This window comes from Cnephaeus nilssonii (assembly GCF_951640355.1).
Source record: "Cnephaeus nilssonii genome assembly, chromosome: 17".
Taxonomy (NCBI): domain Eukaryota; kingdom Metazoa; phylum Chordata; class Mammalia; order Chiroptera; family Vespertilionidae; genus Cnephaeus; species Cnephaeus nilssonii.
In genome coordinates, this window is record NC_137088.1 from 33,143,512 (window position 1) to 33,162,022 (window position 18,511).

The 18,511-nt window shown below is 38.3% G+C and overlaps 1 protein-coding gene across 9 annotated transcripts in view; it reads right to left on the reverse strand.

Annotated features, from left to right (window-relative positions):
- Positions 1-18,511, reverse strand: part of TFDP2 (transcription factor Dp-2) — a 140,827-nt gene that overhangs the window by 34,915 nt on the left and 87,401 nt on the right. For 4 of the 9 annotated variants that reach the window (XM_079794687.1, XM_079794688.1, XM_079794686.1 and 1 more), the window contains one exon: positions 136-239. In XM_079794687.1, the coding sequence (XP_079650813.1) occupies positions 136-239 (104 nt within the window). Of the gene's footprint in view, positions 1-135; positions 240-8,647; positions 8,767-16,808; positions 16,859-17,209; positions 17,295-18,511 lie in introns of those variants that run through there. The other 5 variants (XM_079794690.1, XM_079794689.1, XM_079794693.1 and 2 more) reach the window with 4 other exon arrangements.

The following is an 18,511-nucleotide window of genomic DNA, read 5'->3' on the forward strand; positions in this document are numbered from 1 at the left end:
TTTCTCAAGATTTAATCAGTTACGTTCAGATAAAAATAAAACTTTAAAAAATGACCGAGATGAGAAATTAACTAGAATATGTGACCATCCATATTTAGTAAATTTTCAAATTCTAAGATTTGATGGTTTTCTTACCATTTGGGGTCCAACATTCACATTTATTGGTCCTAGGGTTTTTGGTAAAATCTTTGTTGGTGAGTTGGTGCTGGAAACTGGAAAAGCAACCAATGAAATGTTACCTGAAATAATATCAAAACACTGGGTTAATGTTCTGCAATATCAAGGCCACCTTCTAACCCCATGGTCCTAATCCCAGTTTTGACTAAGTACTTTATAATTTAAATTATAAACAAGAAAGCTTACTGAAAAGCCATATCAACAATTGCTTTGTTGTAGTGAATACAATTAGTTCTGCTGAATAGGAAATCTGTAAAATTAACAGTTCAGTCTGACAATTAACTACTGGATGTTTAGTTGGTTTTATGGAGGAAAAAATATTTAGAGAATATATAATGCAAAGCATCCTATATAATAAAAGACTAATATGCAACTAGACCGAACGTCGGAACGACTGGTCGCTATGACGCGCACTGACCACCAGGGGCAAACACCCAACGCAGGAGCTGCCCCCTGGTGGTCAGTGCGCTTCCACAGGGGGAGTGCTGCTCAGCCAGAAGCTGGGCTCATGGCTAGTGAGCGAAGCGGTGGTGGCAGGAGCCTCTCCTGCCTCCGCAGTAGCACTAAGGATGTACAACTGACGGCTTAGCAGGCTTAAGCCATCAGTCAGACATCCCCCGAGGGCTCCCGGACTGTGAGAGGGTGCAGGCTGGGCTGAGGGACCCCACCGAGTGCAGGAATTTCGTGCACCGGGCCTCTAGTAGTTTATATCAGAGAAATTCAATTAGATCTTTATTAGACATAAAACAAAAAAAAAGTAGAAAGCATATTAGAATTTCTTTACAATATAAATTAAGATATTTATACTAAAGTTAACATATTTTCAAAATATCGAGTTGGTAGTTTTTGAGTCATTACAATAGAGAAAAAAATATGATGCTACCTAGGATAAGAATGTTGGAAATTGTGGGATTTTCAAGTGATTTCAACACTTTAAATTTTAAATTATGGTATCAAAGCATCGCCCCCTGCCCAAGCCAACCAATAATCTTCTGAAATAACATATCAACTACTTAACTGCTCCAAACTTCAGTTTATCAATGTTTCTCCTAAAAGGTAGCAGTGTAATATGATGTAACGAACGAGATCACCCAGCAAGTATGTATGTGAAGGAGAGTCAATCCTGAAACCCTGGGGGAATATAAACATTTAAGAGCAGGACTACAAAGACACTTTCTTCCTCATTAGCCCCTTCGTCAGCTCGCTAAGCTCGCTCATGCTCCTTAATCCCCTTCTTTCACCTCCTGATTCTCAGCAGATACTCCTGTCCCCTACAGTAAGGATAACAGACCATCAGACTGACAGACAGCCCTTCTTCCTCAACCTGTGACCTATCTGCTCCCTCACATACTTTTACTTATGTCTCTCTGAGTGGAAATTCTCACATAAATTACTTCCTTCATGTCTGCTCTACACTTCCAGTGTCCTCAAGCATCTTAGTCATCAATTATGTACTCTCTTTCCACGGAGTTTTCAACTATTCCGTTGGCTCCTCCCCTTCAGTTCCCCTCTCTGCCCATTTGTTGGGTATTATTTTCCCTCAATATCCACATTTTAAAATCACATTATCTTTCTCATGCTCACTCAATAAAGCCTCAGACCCAAATCTGCTTCTCTTTCACATTCTCAGTCTTGGTATACAACTGAGCATTGATCAACGTCCACCCAGAGACCCACTCCAGGAATAATCAACCCCTTCCTCAATCAACTGGCCACTATATCTGACTTATCCTTCTACCCTGGATCCTTTAATTGGTGGGCACTTCTTTGATTGGGAACTTTATCAAATCTGGTTTGAATGCCGTTACCATGGTTCACAACTGTGGCTGTGCAGTGGAACTGTCTGGGAAGCAATGCCTGGGTCCTACCCCCAGGGCTGCTGATATAATTGATATAGAGGCAACTTGGCCACCTGACCCTTTAACCCTTTGCACTCGCTTGCTTTTTTCTCGAGCTGCTACCGATGCTAACCGTGTGGAGTCATTCTCGACATCCGAGTGCAAAAGGTTAAAGTTCTCCAGGTGGTTCCCAGCGCAGCCAGGGCTGAGCACCACTGCTCTAACCCATAGCCTACTTCAAACAGCTCCCCTCCCCCTCCACACATCTACAACAAACCAGTCTATAAACTGGTGAAACTGGTCTGGACACCCCCCTTCAACTTCAGACCTTCAAAGACCCCAGGACACTTCCTAAATGCCTCTCAGATTCCTCAACACGGCACAAAGCTCCTGGTCTCCAAACACAAGCCTCCCTTCCCAGTTTTATCTTAGCGACTCCCCCCAAGCACCCCACACTCCAATCATGAAATACTCTGCAGTCCCCAAGAGGCCCAGCTTATTCCCCCGGCTTTGGTGCACACCATTCCTTCAGCTGGGAAGTCTGTCTCTGATGGGACAACTACCTCTAACACTTCAAAATGGGATTTCATACCATCTCCTGAGTGACTACTGTGTGCCAGAGTCCACTCTAGAGGCTTCCCATATATACATCACCGCATTAATGCTTAGGACAACCGTGTGAAATACATTGCTACTGATTTCTTTTTTTTCTGACTTCCTTTTAAACATGAAGACAATGAGACAGTGTGAGGTTAAATGATTTGTACAAGGTCTCATAGTTGGTGAGGCCCCATCCCTCCAGCCTGTGCTCTGTGGCACCTCCTCCTTAAATGCTGTCCCAGCCTCTGTGGTCTAGGGCCTGGATCCCCTTCTTCTGGCTTTTCATAGAGCCTATTATCATTTCCCTATAGTTCTACTACAAGTGGGCTATGTCTCTCCGCTTCGTACCCTAGCATCTGGTTCAGTGCCTGGTACAAAATCACTGTATGAGTCTATGCAAACTGATTAGCATAGATTGGAGCTATTACCTTTTCTAATCTGGATGTCATACTTCCTGTAATGTAACCTACATTGTATCTTTTCTTACTTTTTAACAGGAATCATAGCTTACACTAAGTTTGAAGTAAATTTAAATACCCAGTCCTGCCCCACCAGCGTGGCTTATATGTTGAGCATCAGCCTATGAATCAGAAAGTCACAATCCAATTCTTGGTCAGGGCACATGCCCGAGTTGTGGGCTCAATCCTCAGTGGGGGACATACAGGAGGCAGATGATCAATCATTCTCTCATCACTGATGTTTCTCTCTCTCACTCTCCCTTCCTCTCTGAAATCAATAAAAAATATTTTAAAAAATAATATATTAATTGCTAAAGATTAAGGTTATTATAAAAACTCTCTAAATATGGTTATTCAATAGTTTAAGAATCTGCCAAACTGGAGAATAATCTATGATTCTAGGGGAGGAAGAGTGATGTAACTGATACATACATGCCATAAACTCAGCCCCAGGCAAAAGAACACACCACAGATTCATGTGAAGAACAGCCTGGAAAAGTTAGGCTCTCAGATGGATTTTAAAAATATATATTTTATTGATTTTAGAGAGGAATGAAGAGGGGGGGAGAGAGAGAGAGAATCACTGACCAGCCGCCTCCTGCATGCCCCCTACTGGGGATGGAGCCCACAACCCAGGCATGTGCCCTGACCGGAAATGAACCTGGGACCCTTTAGTCCGCAGGTCGATGCTCTATCCACTGAGCTAAACCAGCTAGGGCTCAGATAGATTTTTAAAATGATCTTAATGCTGCTGAATGTTTAAGATGAGGTCATCTCTGATACACTGTTAGGAGCAAAAGCAAAAAACTTGCAAAAAACCGTAAAGCAACAAAAAAAGATAATTAAGGTTAGGAACCACTGGACCCCAATTTTAACCCTAACACTAAAAAAAACAACAACGAAGAATATAAAACATTGGTCAAAAACAAAGAGAAATATCATGTCAATTGATACCAAAAGAATTTAGAGGAAACTTAACAAATGTGATTCTAAAGTAGAAGAGTAAAGGCAGAGAACAGCCAAGAATATTGAAAAAAAGAAATAATGAGGAAGAAGGGAATTTTAGCCTACCAGATTTCAAAATTACTTCGCTAAAGTGACTGAAAGAATGTGACACTGGCTAAGAAGCAGATAAATAGATTCACAAAATAGAAATTCAAGTCCAGAAAGTACTTCATCTCTATATGAAAATTCTATATATGGTAAAGGTAGTACTTCAAACCAATGAGGAAAGGATGGAATACTTTAGAAACACTGTTGAAACAAAAAATTGTCCATCTGACTAAACAAAACCTTATATTTCAATTTCTCATCTTGCACAAAAATAAATTCCAGGAAGATAAAATATTTAAGTATGAAAATTAAAACCATAAAAAAAAGGAAAAAGAAAATTAAAGCCATAGAAGTATTAGAAGAAATGAAACTATATTATTTTTTAATGATTTTAGGGATAGGAAGGCCCTTCCAAGCATGTTATAGAATTTAGAAATCTTTATTGTATTGGTTGGCTGCTACAGTGCGCGTCATAGCGACCGGTTGTTCCGTCGTTCCAGTCGCTTGGCTTTTATATATATCGATAATTTACATGTAGTAGAATTACATTTGATAAACACATACACCACCACATCTAGGTCATATTAAAACTTTGTGAAAAGAGACTGACAGATATGACTACCTAAAAATAAGTATTTTCTAAGTAACAACAAACCAAATATACCTAAAAGAGATCTCAAAGTTGATAAACAAATCTACAATACATAGGTCATTGGATTACTATCCTTAAGAATTTTTATTTAACTTCCCACTTATAAATCAATAACAATAAGACAATACCCTAATATAAAAATAAGCTGAATACATGAAAAAATAGGAATGTCAATGATCATATAAAAAATGCTTGATTTTAATTAAAAAAATTAAAACTTAAAAAAAGAGAAACATTTTCATCTACCAGATTGATGAAGATTAAGTAGGTAGATAATGCCCTGAGTTGGCAGAGATGTGCCTGGACAGGGAATCGAACAGTGACAGCCTGATTCATTGGTCAACACTCAACCACTGAACCACACGGGCCAGGCTGCATTATTTTTTTATTGGTAAAAATAAAATCTGTTTTAGAAGCAATTAAAGGGGCTCCACTGGGATTTCAATAGTTGTAATATTTAATATTCAAAAATAAAAGCCACGCACATATTTACACAATTTACTTTCACTGAATAAACTAGGTCATAATAATAAATAGGTCAAAAGGACATTTTACATAGGTTACAAACATTCAGTCGCCTGAAATACCTGTCAGGTTAAGAGAAGTAAAATCAAACCAAGTCTAAACATTTTTGCATAATGGCTTGGCCATAATTCCCAGCTTCTTGGCAACAGGGACCCAATACTGTCCAAAAGCCAATTCCTGGCACTTGATGCACTTATTAAAAACAAAAACTTAAAGACCTGCCTGGGTTTTGATTCTGGCAATTCCCTGAATTAACTAAATGAGATCAATCACCTTGGGAAATGGCTAGGAAAAAGAGGTAAAACCGTATGCCAAATCTTGGCACAGGCACAAAATTTTGACTCAAAATTTATTTCAATTTCTTGAGTAAAAGGAATCTTTCTGTTTTCCATTAGAATTGTCTAGACAGCAGTGATTTCTTTCATCATTCTTCCAGTTCCAGTTAGTCACCTTCAATATGTCCAATTAAAATGAAAAAAAAAAAAAAAAAGCAGTCAAATAATTGTGGTTTGTCTACATGATGCCAGTGTAAATTATTTTTTCACAGCACTGACTTTCTGGAAAAAACATTTTCTTGTCTGAATTAGCTTTTGGAGAAACCTTCCTAACCCAAGCCTGAATCACAACCTCCTGGTAGAACCAAATTAGTAACTTACTGTAGAAAAGAATATGCCTATTTTGTGGGTTTACAAATATGTCAAAGCAGAAATAGTTGTATATCACATATGTACAGGGTCCAATCTCATAGGACAAGCTAGCCTACAGCCTTAAATAGAAATTTTAATATGACCTAGATGTGGTGGTGTATGTGTTTATCAAATGTAATTCCATTACATGTAAATTATAGATATATATAAAAGCCAAGCGACTGGAACGACAGAACGACTGGTCGCTATGATGCGCACTGTAGTGGCCAACCAATCCAATCAGGGCCCTGATCAGCCCCGCCCAACCATCTGTGGCCCCTCTCCCCCAGCCAGCCTGTCCCCCGATCGGCCCCTCCCACCCCAACTGGGGACGGGGCTGGCCGGCCAACCTCCTGCGTCCCCTCCCCCCAGCCGGCACAACCCCAGTTGGCCCCCATTGGGGCGGGCAGCTTGACCCCACCCATGCACGAATTCGTGCACTGGGCCCTCTAGTACCTTAATAAAAAAAATGATGGGGAAAAGTGACCTACACAATTTTATATTTATTAGTAAGAGACTAATTACAGATAATACAACCCTTTTGTTTCTCCTCTTCTGTTATCTCATTTGGGGCTATTTTTTAAACAGGTAGTTCATGTATTTGTCTAAATGACATCCTTCCAGGTACGGTCTCTTTTTTTTTTAAAATATATTCTATTGATCTTTCACAGAGAGGAAGAGAGAGGGATGGAGAGCTAGAAACATCGATGAGAGAGAAACATCGATCAGCCGCCTCCTGCACACCCCCCACTAGGGATGTGCCCGCAACCAAGGTACATGCCCTTGACCGGAATCGAACCTGGGACCCCTGAGTCCGAAGGCCGACGCTCTATCCACTGAGCCAAACCGGTCTCGGCGGTACGGTCTCTTTTAAGTCTCCTGAATCATCACCATCTTTCCCTCTCTGCTAGATCATTCTCATCCACACAGAAACATACCTTATTTCTTTCATCTAAAAAGCATTTAGATGAAAAGCAACTCATTTCTGTTGCACTCTACAGCAAAATTCACAAAACCCATCAACATTTGCCATCTCCATTTCTCCACTGTTTTTTTTTTTTTAAACCCACTCCCACTTCTTCCCAACAACTTCACTGAAACAGTTCTTGTCGAGATCATCTTCAGGTTGTTAAATCCAATGGTCAACTCTCAGCTTTCAAGTTCCTTCAAACTATTTGATGCTTAAAAAAAATTCATACCTTCCTTTGAGACACTCTTCATTTGGCATCCAAACCACCATTCTCTATTGGTTCTTCTAACTCACTGGCTTCTCAGTTTTCATTGCTGGCTTCTCCTCTAAACACATTCGGAAGCCCCTTGGTTTGGTCCTCCAACTCTTCTCCGTCAATTCTTCCTCCCTAGGTGGTCTTTTGTCTCTCACGTATATTTCTTCAGATTAAACCTCTCTCCTAAACTTCAGATTTACATATCCAGCTATCATTGCTTGTATCTCCATTTTTATGTTTAGTAAGTATCTCAAACTTAACACCCCAAATCCAACTCCTGACTGCTCCCCATCCCTCCCAAAGCCTCCTTCTCCCATCTCTCTTCATCTCAGTAAATGCCAATCTATTCCTCCTAGATCACTGTTGACTTCTCCCTTTTTTAAATCCTACATTCACTACAATAATAAATTCCGTCGGCTCTATCTTTAAAATTTATCTTGAATACAACCTCTTCTCACCCACTCCACTGCTATCACTCTGGTCCAAGCCATCATTACTGATTCATCAACCTGCTTCTGCATTCCCACCTCTGCCCCCAACTCTATTCTAATGCTGTCCTATACAGTAGTCACTGGACACATGTGGCTATTAAGCACTTGAAATGTGCCTAGTGTGACTGAGAACTTGAAATTTTAAATTTATTCAATTTTAATTAAACAAAAACTAAAGCAGTATAAAATATTTTTTAAATATTTTCCCTTTTGATAGTACTACATTTCACCCTAACTGTTGAGAAAATTTATCATCTAAATTGAGACCTGATCTAAGTGTAAGATACTCATAAGATTTTGAAGGCTAAGTATCCCAAACATGTATAATATCTCATTGATAATTTGCTTATATTGATTACATGCTGAATGAATATTTCAGATATATTGGGTTAAATAAAATCTATCATTAAAGTGAAGTTTACCTGTTTCTTTTTACCTTTTTAAATGTGGCTACTAGAAAATGTTAAGTTACATAAGCAGCTCACACATTATTCTAGTGATGAACACTGTCCTACTCCCACCCAGCAGTCAGAGTAATTCTGCTCTGTGGAGCAACTATCTTCAAAACATTCCAGCTGGCCTTGCATCTGTCAGTGTAAACTGTCACACAGCTTTCCAGAGCCGAGCCCCATGCTACCTGTACCACTCGTTTCTGACCTCATCACCCGTCCATCTCTCCCGACTTCATTCCACTACATTCTCAGACTTCTCGGCTATTCCTCAAGACATGCCAAGCAAATTTATGGTTCATGACCTCTGTTCTTAGTTTCCTCTGCCTGCAACTTTCTTCCCCTAAGATATCTCTACGTGTGCCTTGCTGTGCCATATTCCCCAGCTTCCTTCAAGTCTCTGCTCAGTCATCACTGCTTCAGAGATTTCTGACGAGCCTATATCAGCACTTCTTAATTTACTATGATTTTTTCACCAAAGTACAGGCATACCTCAGAGATATTGAGGGTTCATTCCAAATCACCGTAATAGAGTGAGTATCATAATAAAGTGAGTCGTAATCTTTCTGCTGGTAGAGGGTCTTGCCTTCAATTTGTAAAAAATGCAACATCTGTGAAGCACAATAAAGCAAAGCACAATAAAACGAGGTAGGCCTGTACTTATCTCTTATTAACATATTTATATTTATTTGCTTATGAAATTACTAGAGGCCCAGTGCATGAAATTCGTGCGGGGGCGGGGGGGGGGTGTCCCCCTCAGCCCAGCCTGCACCCTCTCCAATCTGGGACCCCTCGAGGGATGTCCGACTGCCCGTTTAGGCCCAATCCCTCCCACAATCCAGGACTGCTGGCTCCCAACTCTGTGTTATCAAACTTTACTTCTGTCAATTTTTAGGTTAAAAATAGTAGATACTATTTTACTATTTTATTCTATTTTGGTTTTATTATTATGAATAAGGCTGACTTGTTTAAAAGTCATCTAAATTTTCCTTCCTGAGAATTATGCCCATCTTTCTATTGGCTATTAGTGATTTTTTTTATTGATAGACCCTCTTTATATATTGAAGGAATAAGTATATTCTTTGTTATACATGCTGCAATTATTTTTACCAATTTGATCTTTGTCTTTTGCTTTATGATTTTCTTTGCACATTTAAAAAATGCAGTCAATTTTATAGCTCATTCCTCTTATATCATACATAAAGAGGTCTATATTTAAACATAAAAATAAAGAAAGTCAGAGTAACTACAAAATTTATCATTCCTCTATACCCTAGAGGTGTACATTGTACATGAACATGCTATGCATATTTTACTTGCCTCCAGGTTTGGTATTTCCAGTTGGATATGCTGTTTTTTAAATTAATTCTCATTAGTTATATGCTAAGATGGTATAAAATATTCCTCATGTTTTCTTGTAATATTTAAATGCCTTCATTTAAAATTTTACATGCTTGATCCATCTGAAATTATTTGATGTGAGAAGTGCAAGTTCCGATTTTCTTTCTTCCAGATGGCTACTTTTTTGTTGTTGTTAATCCTCAATCGAGTATATTTTTCCATTGATTTTTAGGGAGAGTGGAAGAGAGAGGGAAAGACAGAGAGAAACATCGATGTGAGAGAAACACATCGATTGGTTGCCTCCTGCGTGAGCCCTGACCAGGGCCCAGGCTGGGGAGAAGCCTGCAACTGAGGTACATGCCCTTGACCGGTATCGAACACAGGATCCTTTGGTCTGCAGGCCGATGCACTATCCACTGAGCCAAACTGGCTAGGGCCAGATGGCTACTTTTAATAAATAATCTACTCCCCCACTCCACAATGTGATACGAAATGCAACCTTGATCTTTTTACTTATTTGGGTCAATTTATTACTTTTCTATTCTGCTCCACTGATCTGCTGTTTATGTGACAGCATCACATGCTTTATTCACTAGTGATTAACATTTCCACTAGATGAACATTTCCTTTTAACCACTTATGAATACCTGTTGTAAAGGACTATCGATTCACTTCAAATAGATCAAATCACAGACTGGTTCTGGAATAGGCCAATTCACTTTGCAGAGAGAAAAGATCCCACAACCTTCAGCCAGCCACCTAGAAAGCAGTATCTGTCACTGCAGACAGTGGACTAGGGAGAAATAACATGGATGGCTCAGGGGATGGCTATCATCTTTATTCAGAAAATACTCAGGCCCCATAGATCAACAGCATTATCTTATAAATGAAACATGTATTAATAACTCATGCTTAATGTAAAAAGATAACGTATCTAACTAGAAATACCAAACCTGTAAGTAAAATAGCATATCCATGCATAATGTGCAGGTCAGGATTAAAGGTAGATAAATAAACCTTGTAGTTACTCTGACTGCCTTCATTTTTATAATTAAAGTATTCAAATTTTTAAGTTTTTACTCTATTTATAGGTAGCTATTAGTATAGCTATAATGTGCATTACTGATCTGCACATTTTAACCCTGTTATGTTGTATTTTATTGCATTTGTACTCAATCATATTCACCAAACTTCCTAAGAGTAAATCTAAAGGCCATCACCATTACCAAACTTTTTAACTTGGGGTGACCACAATATTGCTATAAATGAGAGGAGTGAGAAACAGAAGATAAAAGTTCATAACCTCTCCAAAGTATAATGGTTAAAGTGACCTCTAGAACATCCCCTTCTGTATTTGGTTCCAAAATAGAGATCAAGCATCCTCTAAAAGGACAGAAGATCTGAAATGCACGTTCCTACAGGTCATAGGCATGGAAGCAAGAGCCTGGCTGTTTCTGCAGCTGTCAGAATGCAGGACTTTTAGGATTCCTCCGACGGACCACCCAACCAGAATCTTCCCCGGAACCAAAGACCGGATTCTTGAAATGGCCATAACAAGAAACAGCTCTAGCCCTAAGGGTATACTCCTAAATGAGGCATTAAATCTTTTATGTCAGTCTTTCCTACATACTTTCCCTGGGGGATCAAATCTAGTCTCTGGGCTTTGATAAGCATTTTGACTTAGAGGACATCTTTTAAGATGATTAGCAAGCTCCTTCTTTATCTGCTATACAGAACCATAAATGCCCTGGATTTTTCCATTTGAAAGGAGAATAAAAATTCTTCCTCCATCTTCCCACAAGCCAGGATTTAAACAGCACCTCTTCATTTCTTAAAGGAACTCCTTAATTCAAGCTCTGGTATCTGGGCTATTATAGTTGCTTTCATTTAATTCATCAAACCTCAAAGCTAAAAGATCTTAGAAATCATTCAATCCATCCTCACTAGGTTCCTTTGGTGGGACCTTTCCCTTTCAATATTTTTTAAATGTCCATCCAAAAACACTGGTCTCATCTACAAAGTTGGTCCTACTGCTATCTCACTGGCTTCTTCATCTTTTGTTAAAACATGTCATTTTGTCCTTATTCTATTAACTTGCTCAGTCAAGGAAACCTTTTAATTCTTAATGTTCTCATTTCTTTTCCACCTGCTTAATTAGAATTCCCCATTTTGGAACAATGTATCTTCTGATTAATAATTGACTACATTTACCATATGGCCTCAAACTTGGTTATTCCAATTCATCACAGCAATTCTTCCCAAATGTATCTGGTTATAAAATGCAACGTGTGTGAGGGGAGTTAGAGAGGGTAGTGACCCTCTTATTCAAAACACACATTCCTGAATTCCACTTGACACCTAAAGAATCTGAAACTAGGTGGAATGTGTATTATTAACAAATGCCTCAGATGATTCTTATGATCACACAAGATTGGGAAAGACTGTTTCAAGTTTTTCTCTTTATCCAAGTGAAGGAAATAATGGAGTATAAGTAGATTCTTTCTACTACACTTATCTCTGTTCTCATTTTAAAAAGAGAAAGGGCTGAGTGACCCTCATTTCTCCAGTCTCTTTCTCGTAAATGTTTCATCTTTGCAATGTCTAACCTATTTTCAACCACTACTTTTAGCACTGTCGCCACAGCCGGTCCACCCACCAGATGGCACACAGACACTGTTTGCATGCCCAGTAACTGAGAGTGAGCGGAAAGCAGAGCGTTTTATCTTATACCAACAGCCACTGAACGGCTGGAGCAGATCAAGGCAGCTGGGTGCAACCACAAGGATCAGAATTTCTGAGTATTAGAATACCCAAGGGCTCTTCATTGGAAATCCTCATGAAGAAGCCCACAACCCCTCTGAAATGGCACCCTGCCCCAGACAATGCTAACAAAGAAATCATTTTAAATTTACAAGAGAGATATTTTTCTAATATTTATAAAAGGTGCCAAAGACTGCAGACAGATCTAAAATTTAAAAGTTCTGTTCTTAAAATAAATTTAAAACTTTAAGACACAAACTCAGAAAGACCAAAGACCCATGAATTAAGAGTTTTAAAGCAGTTCTTGCTATTCCTTAGCAAATTAAAGAGAATCATTGTATTCCATAATACTATACTAAGTAGCTCATTCAAAATTGCAGGTTATCGCCCTAACCGGTTTGGCTCGGTGGATAGAGTGTCGGCCTGCAGACTCAAGGGTCCCAGGTTCAATTCCGGTCAAGGGCATGTTACCTTGGTTGCGGGCACATACCCAGTGGGGAGTGTGCAGAAGGCAGCTGATCAATGTTTCTCTCTCATCGATGTTTCTAACTCTCTATCCCTCTCCCTTACTCTCTGTAAAAAATCAATAAAATATATATTTTTAAAAATTGCAGGTTATCAATATTGTTATTTCAACATGCTCCACTTGAGAGCTATTACTGAAACTACTTTTTTTGTTTTGCTAATTCTTGCCTGAGGATATTTTTTAGAAAGGGTGGAAGAGAGGAAGGGAGGAAGGGGTGGAGGAGAGAGAGGGAGGGGGAGGGAGGGGGAGGGGAGGTAGAAAGGGGGAGAGGGGGAGGGAGAGGGGAAGGGAGAGAGGGAGGGGGGGAAAGAGAGCGAGAGAGGGAGAGGGGGAGAGAGGGACACCAACCAGGGTAAGGGGATTGAACCTGAAACCCAGGTATTTGCCCTTGATTAGGAATCCAACCCGTGATCCTTCAGTGCGTGAGCCACACCAGCCAAGTGAAGCAAGAAATCTTAAAGTTAGACATCAATGTCAACAAAATCTTTTGTATTATAATTTTATCCATTAAAAGATTTTGTAAACCTCTACTGGGTCTACCTAGCACACAGTAAATGCTCAGTTAACAGTCTCCTCATATTTTTGTCAGAGAAATTGCCAAGAGTTATCAAACTTTGCAACACAAGTGAGCAAAATGCCTAAAACAAAGCCCCCCTGTTGATGATCTCTAGCTTTAGAGTCAAGATCCAAAAAAGTTCATTTCATAATTGGCTGTTTGAAATTTGGTAGAAAGAAATAATTCTATTACATGATAGGTTTTTGGACCCCTTCATACAATAGTTAATATACTTAAATATATACTTAAAGCACAGTACACATACTATTTTACCTGCTCCTAAATAAGTTTTCTTTTCAAAAAAATATAGGCATCAGACAAATCTTGCCCAGAGATTGTTTCTAATTGCACACACATATGTAAAGCAGAGAGAATATCTAAATCAGTCACTCTCCCGGTATTCCGACTTGGAGAACAGTAAGTAGGTAAGGCTCAGATTCCCCAGACCTCAGTTTTGTGCTAAAGGGTTCATATATAAGGCAAGAACCACAGGGACACCTTATTCCAGAAACCTTTCAGTATATTCCTCTCAATTTGAAGGGTCAATAGTCTCAGCTATCTCTGCATTATTGTGGCTGATACTGTCTTCCTTGTTAAGTAACTCATGCCTACATTTATAATCATAAGTGACACCCATTTTTTTAAAGTGACACCCATTTTGATAACTACAATCTATGATGCTGCCACAGTTATCTGTCCCATGAAGGGGGCACCAACTTTTTTTTTAGGGCTGTCTATTCCATCAAAGTGATATATATATATATATATATATATATTTATTTATTTATATTTCATGTTAGTCAAATCTATAGTTCATAAATCTACTTTAAACTCCAAGTAAGTTGTTTTACTTATCTTAAAAAGGAAAAAAATCCTCAATTGCTACATAATGCTATTCCTTTAAAATGCAAAATGTACTTACATCAATTTTAGAATTTCAATCTTTTTTTTAAATATTGCATAGAATTAAAAAAAATTTTTTTTTTGAAGATATCTTTATTGATTTCAGAGAGGAAGGGAGAGGGAGAGAGAGAGAAACATCAATGATGAGAGAGAATCATTGATCAACTGCCTCCTCCACACCCCCCACTGGGGATCGAGCCGCAGCCCAGGCACGTGCCCTTGACTGGAATGGAACGGGGACCCTTTAGTCCACAGGCTGACGCTCTATCCACTGAGCCAAACCGGCTAGGGCTAGAATCTCAATCTTAATTAAAACAATGATCTGAAAAGCTTCAAAATCTCTAACTTATGTCATTATTATTTAAAGCAAAGAAAATCTTCAGGGTAGACCAGGTCCTAGTTAAGAGCAAGAGAAAAATTTCATAATCTCCTATTAATATGTTTTCCAGTCTTCTTAGACCAATGAAACATTTAGCGAACCATTTACTATTTGCTCCATACATAAATGGCTCAAATAATTTTTTGGCTATTACTAGTACATATTTTTACTAATTTCACAGTGTAGCGTATGTCAAATTTTTAATCAGTGCCTAATACGCGAAAGATCTGGCATGCTGATTTTACAAGAGGTAACTTTTAAGAAACTGCATAAAGTTGTAATGTGTGTTAAATCATACTTTCCAGGAGCACAGAACTTCTCTTCATGTTACTAGTAAAAGGAAAGGTTTTTATGTGACTTATTATTTATCCCACAAATTCAACATAGATTTCTTTACAGCTCTCATGGCATGCATACAGCTTCCAAGTTCTTCTTTCCCACTCTTTTGAGCAGATAAACAGTTCCCTCTTCCCCCCTTTCCATTAGCAACCAAATCTAAGCTTATGGTCTTTCTTTTTAGAGGCAAACTGGAACACATCATTTCAAATAATCTTAAAATATTTCTCCCACAAAGAAGATTCAAAGACCTTCTGGAATAAGCCTCTGCTTCTTATTGAAGATAAAATGATATACCACTATACGCAAATGATGTTTCATACCGCAATTTCATTTTGAGCCTTAGTACCTATTGTGCAATTACAAACTGTTGCAACTTCAGTATTCCTTACATATTTTATAATGATTTTTCCCTAACATGATTTAATGAACTTTTTATGCACTAAAATTAACTTTCTCACATTTCCATTTATTACATATAAATGTTTAAGATTTTAAGAAGCCTCTTCAAAAGGTACGTTACTCAGAATATGTTACCCTATACTGATTCTCAAATCCTGAATATAAAAGAATAAATTTAATTAACCAAGTTTTACTTATTCGCTGATTAAGTCAGATTTATGACCTCCCCTCCCCATTTCAGCTACTGTGAATTTTGAATGAAACAGCCTCAATTGTAACAGAAGAAACATCTGTTGCTTTTTTTCTTCACCAGAGCTTTCCTAACTGAAAGAAAGGCTCTCTGCCTGACCTCCTCTCCCTCCTCAATCCCCCTCCCCACTCCCCCTCCCCACCCACACTAAGTTGTGCTTAAAACTTTTTTTCCAAATAAATGTATTATTTAACATTTTACTGCATGTACTTAAAATGCCATAGTTTACTCAGAAACAGTGATTTCCTTATTAAAGTTCAAAGAATGTTATATACATCCAAAAACAAGAGATGTGACTGGTAGAATATTAATTGTAACTCAAACGCAGACTTCAAGAGTATTCTTGAAGTGACCAACTCAATCAAGTTGTCACACATTCTGGGTTCACTCGGTATTGTTTAGGGTTAAGATTTTCTTCACAGTATCCAGATTCACATAGGATCTGGCATGTTATATATTCTTTGCCAATCCAACACGAACATAATGGCAGTCACTACCCCAAGAGGCAGATAGCAAATGGTGCCACCCACACTCTCACACTGTGCCTCATAATAAACCATAAAGCTGTGGAATGCACCGGCCCCTTTATGTGCAAACAATGCCCGAGCTTCATTAGAATACAGCTGACATTTTCAAAGCACAAATACTTTTTAAGAAAAATGTACTGGGGGGAAAAAAAAGAATGAAACAGCTATAGAAGCTAAAATGTTCTTTTAAGTGTCAGGTTTATTCCAAGGATCCTGGGGAAGCATATTTTACTGTTGACAATTTAAAAGTTTTCATAAATGAAAAAAGTGCATAGTTGCGGGCAAAGCTTATTTTATTAACTACTGGAAAGAAATGAAAGTAAAAACTATCATTTGAATTGCAGTCACAAGCAATAACCATGAAGTACCTTTACAATTATGCATTTCCTCAACTGCTTCCTTAGTTCCTGAATGAAGAAAACTGAGCTCCGGAATTATTTTCTCATTTTAATTGATTTATATAAGTAACTGAGTGATAAACTAAGCTTACTCTACCCCTCCCCCTCAACCCCAACCCCCATACTCTAGTTTTCCTGTCTGCAACAAGCAAGGACGTCTTGAATTCAGCGTGCTCCTGGCTATTTATCAATGTAATTTTGCTGCAGTTGAAAGAATATAAAATAAGCGCTGTAAAAACTCACCCAGCAGTAAGAAACAAAATGATCTCTCTTACCTGGTCTAAAGAAGCATGCCTCTCACTGCAGTACCCACAACACTCTACAGTCTTTGTTACCATTCACTGGAAACTTGAGACTGTGTCAGACATAAGCAATCGAGCTCAGGAAGCTCAATTTAAAATACTTAGTAAAACTAAAAAGATGCTCAAGAAAACTGGTGAGTTAACTGTCTTTCAGAAGACATATGAATACTATCTAATACAAAACGACACTTCAAAAGAAACTGAAAGTGCAGCTCTTAGAGACAAAAGGAACATTTTAATGTAAAATCTTGCTTTTTTAAAGTAAAGGTTGCTTAAAATATACCTAAAATAAAAGTAGTGAAATAAAATGCCTAACTCTGTTTTTCTAAAAAGCACTTGAATTTTAACTAGCTAAAAAATAAGATTAAACTTACTCATGAAACCTGCATAATTCGAATTGTACATGTCAGGATACTGGCTGGCTCCAAAGCAGTCAAAACGCAGGAGACCTTAACGCATCTTGAAAGCAGAGCAAAAACACCATGAGTTTCAGAGAGAGAGAGAGAGAGAAAGAGAGAGAGAGAGAAAAAGGCCAAACTCTTGAAAAATTGGTCAGGGCTTTTCAACCTGTAATAACTGTCCAGCTCTTCGTGGAGGAAAAAAAAAAGTCCTGGTCCTGCCCCCTGAGATAGGAGGCTATGCTTCAATGCCAAAATGAATGACAGGCCCATTTTTGATATCAACAAAGAGCAGCTTAGTTGTGCTCGATTTTTTTTCACTTTCCCACACAGAAGTTCTAACATTTTCAGGTTAGTACCTTTATATCTAGGGTTAAGTACCTTTCTCCATTTTCTCAAGAGAGAACTCAATTATGTTGTCCTAGTTTTTTAATAATTAATTAAAGATACAGACCTAACCATTTCACTCAGTTTTTCCTGGGCAGAAAACCGAACAAAAGATGACCTCTTAAGGTGCTTTCAAAATCTATCCTTTGCCATATCAGGTTACTATAGGACTAATTATTAATATTAATAAATTTTTTCCTGCTTCCGGATTTCTGGGCACAAGGAGAAACAAAATGTAGGTAAGACACATAAAAATAAGGTAACTGAGATTATAAAAGTTTCAACGACCTAAATGTAAAAATTATTCACTAAAGCACATGTCTATGATTATACAAATTCAAAACAATAAGCTCTTCAATCAACAATATATGCTTATTGAATGCCTATTATGAGCAACCACTATTCTGGGCTCTGGGGATAGAGCAGTGAACACAACAGACAAAGCCAAACAAAGACCCCTGCCTTCAGTGAGTTTATTAGTTTATATCCGAGCTCTCTGTGCATCTCTCCTAGATGACTAAGGCACCTCTGCTTACTCAGTTAGTTACCACCTAATCTGATCGATGCTCTCTGACAGTATGCCTTGCCAAGAGCTCCAGGAGGATTGTGCTTAGTTCAGTGCCATATTCCCAGTGTCTAAAACAGTGCCTGTTAGACACTCAAACATATATTCAATGAAGTAGATCAAAGAGAAGCTTTTCTTAGTCAAACTTTTCTTTACAAACAGACTATGTACCACAAGTTACTCTTACATACCGATAGAGAATGATATCACGTAAGGGTGCAAATTAAATTGGGTTGCAAATATATATATTCACTTAAAATTGAAGATACAACCTATATATAGCTTTGTATTTTTTCAGATTCTAAAATCTGTTTTCACTATCAGAT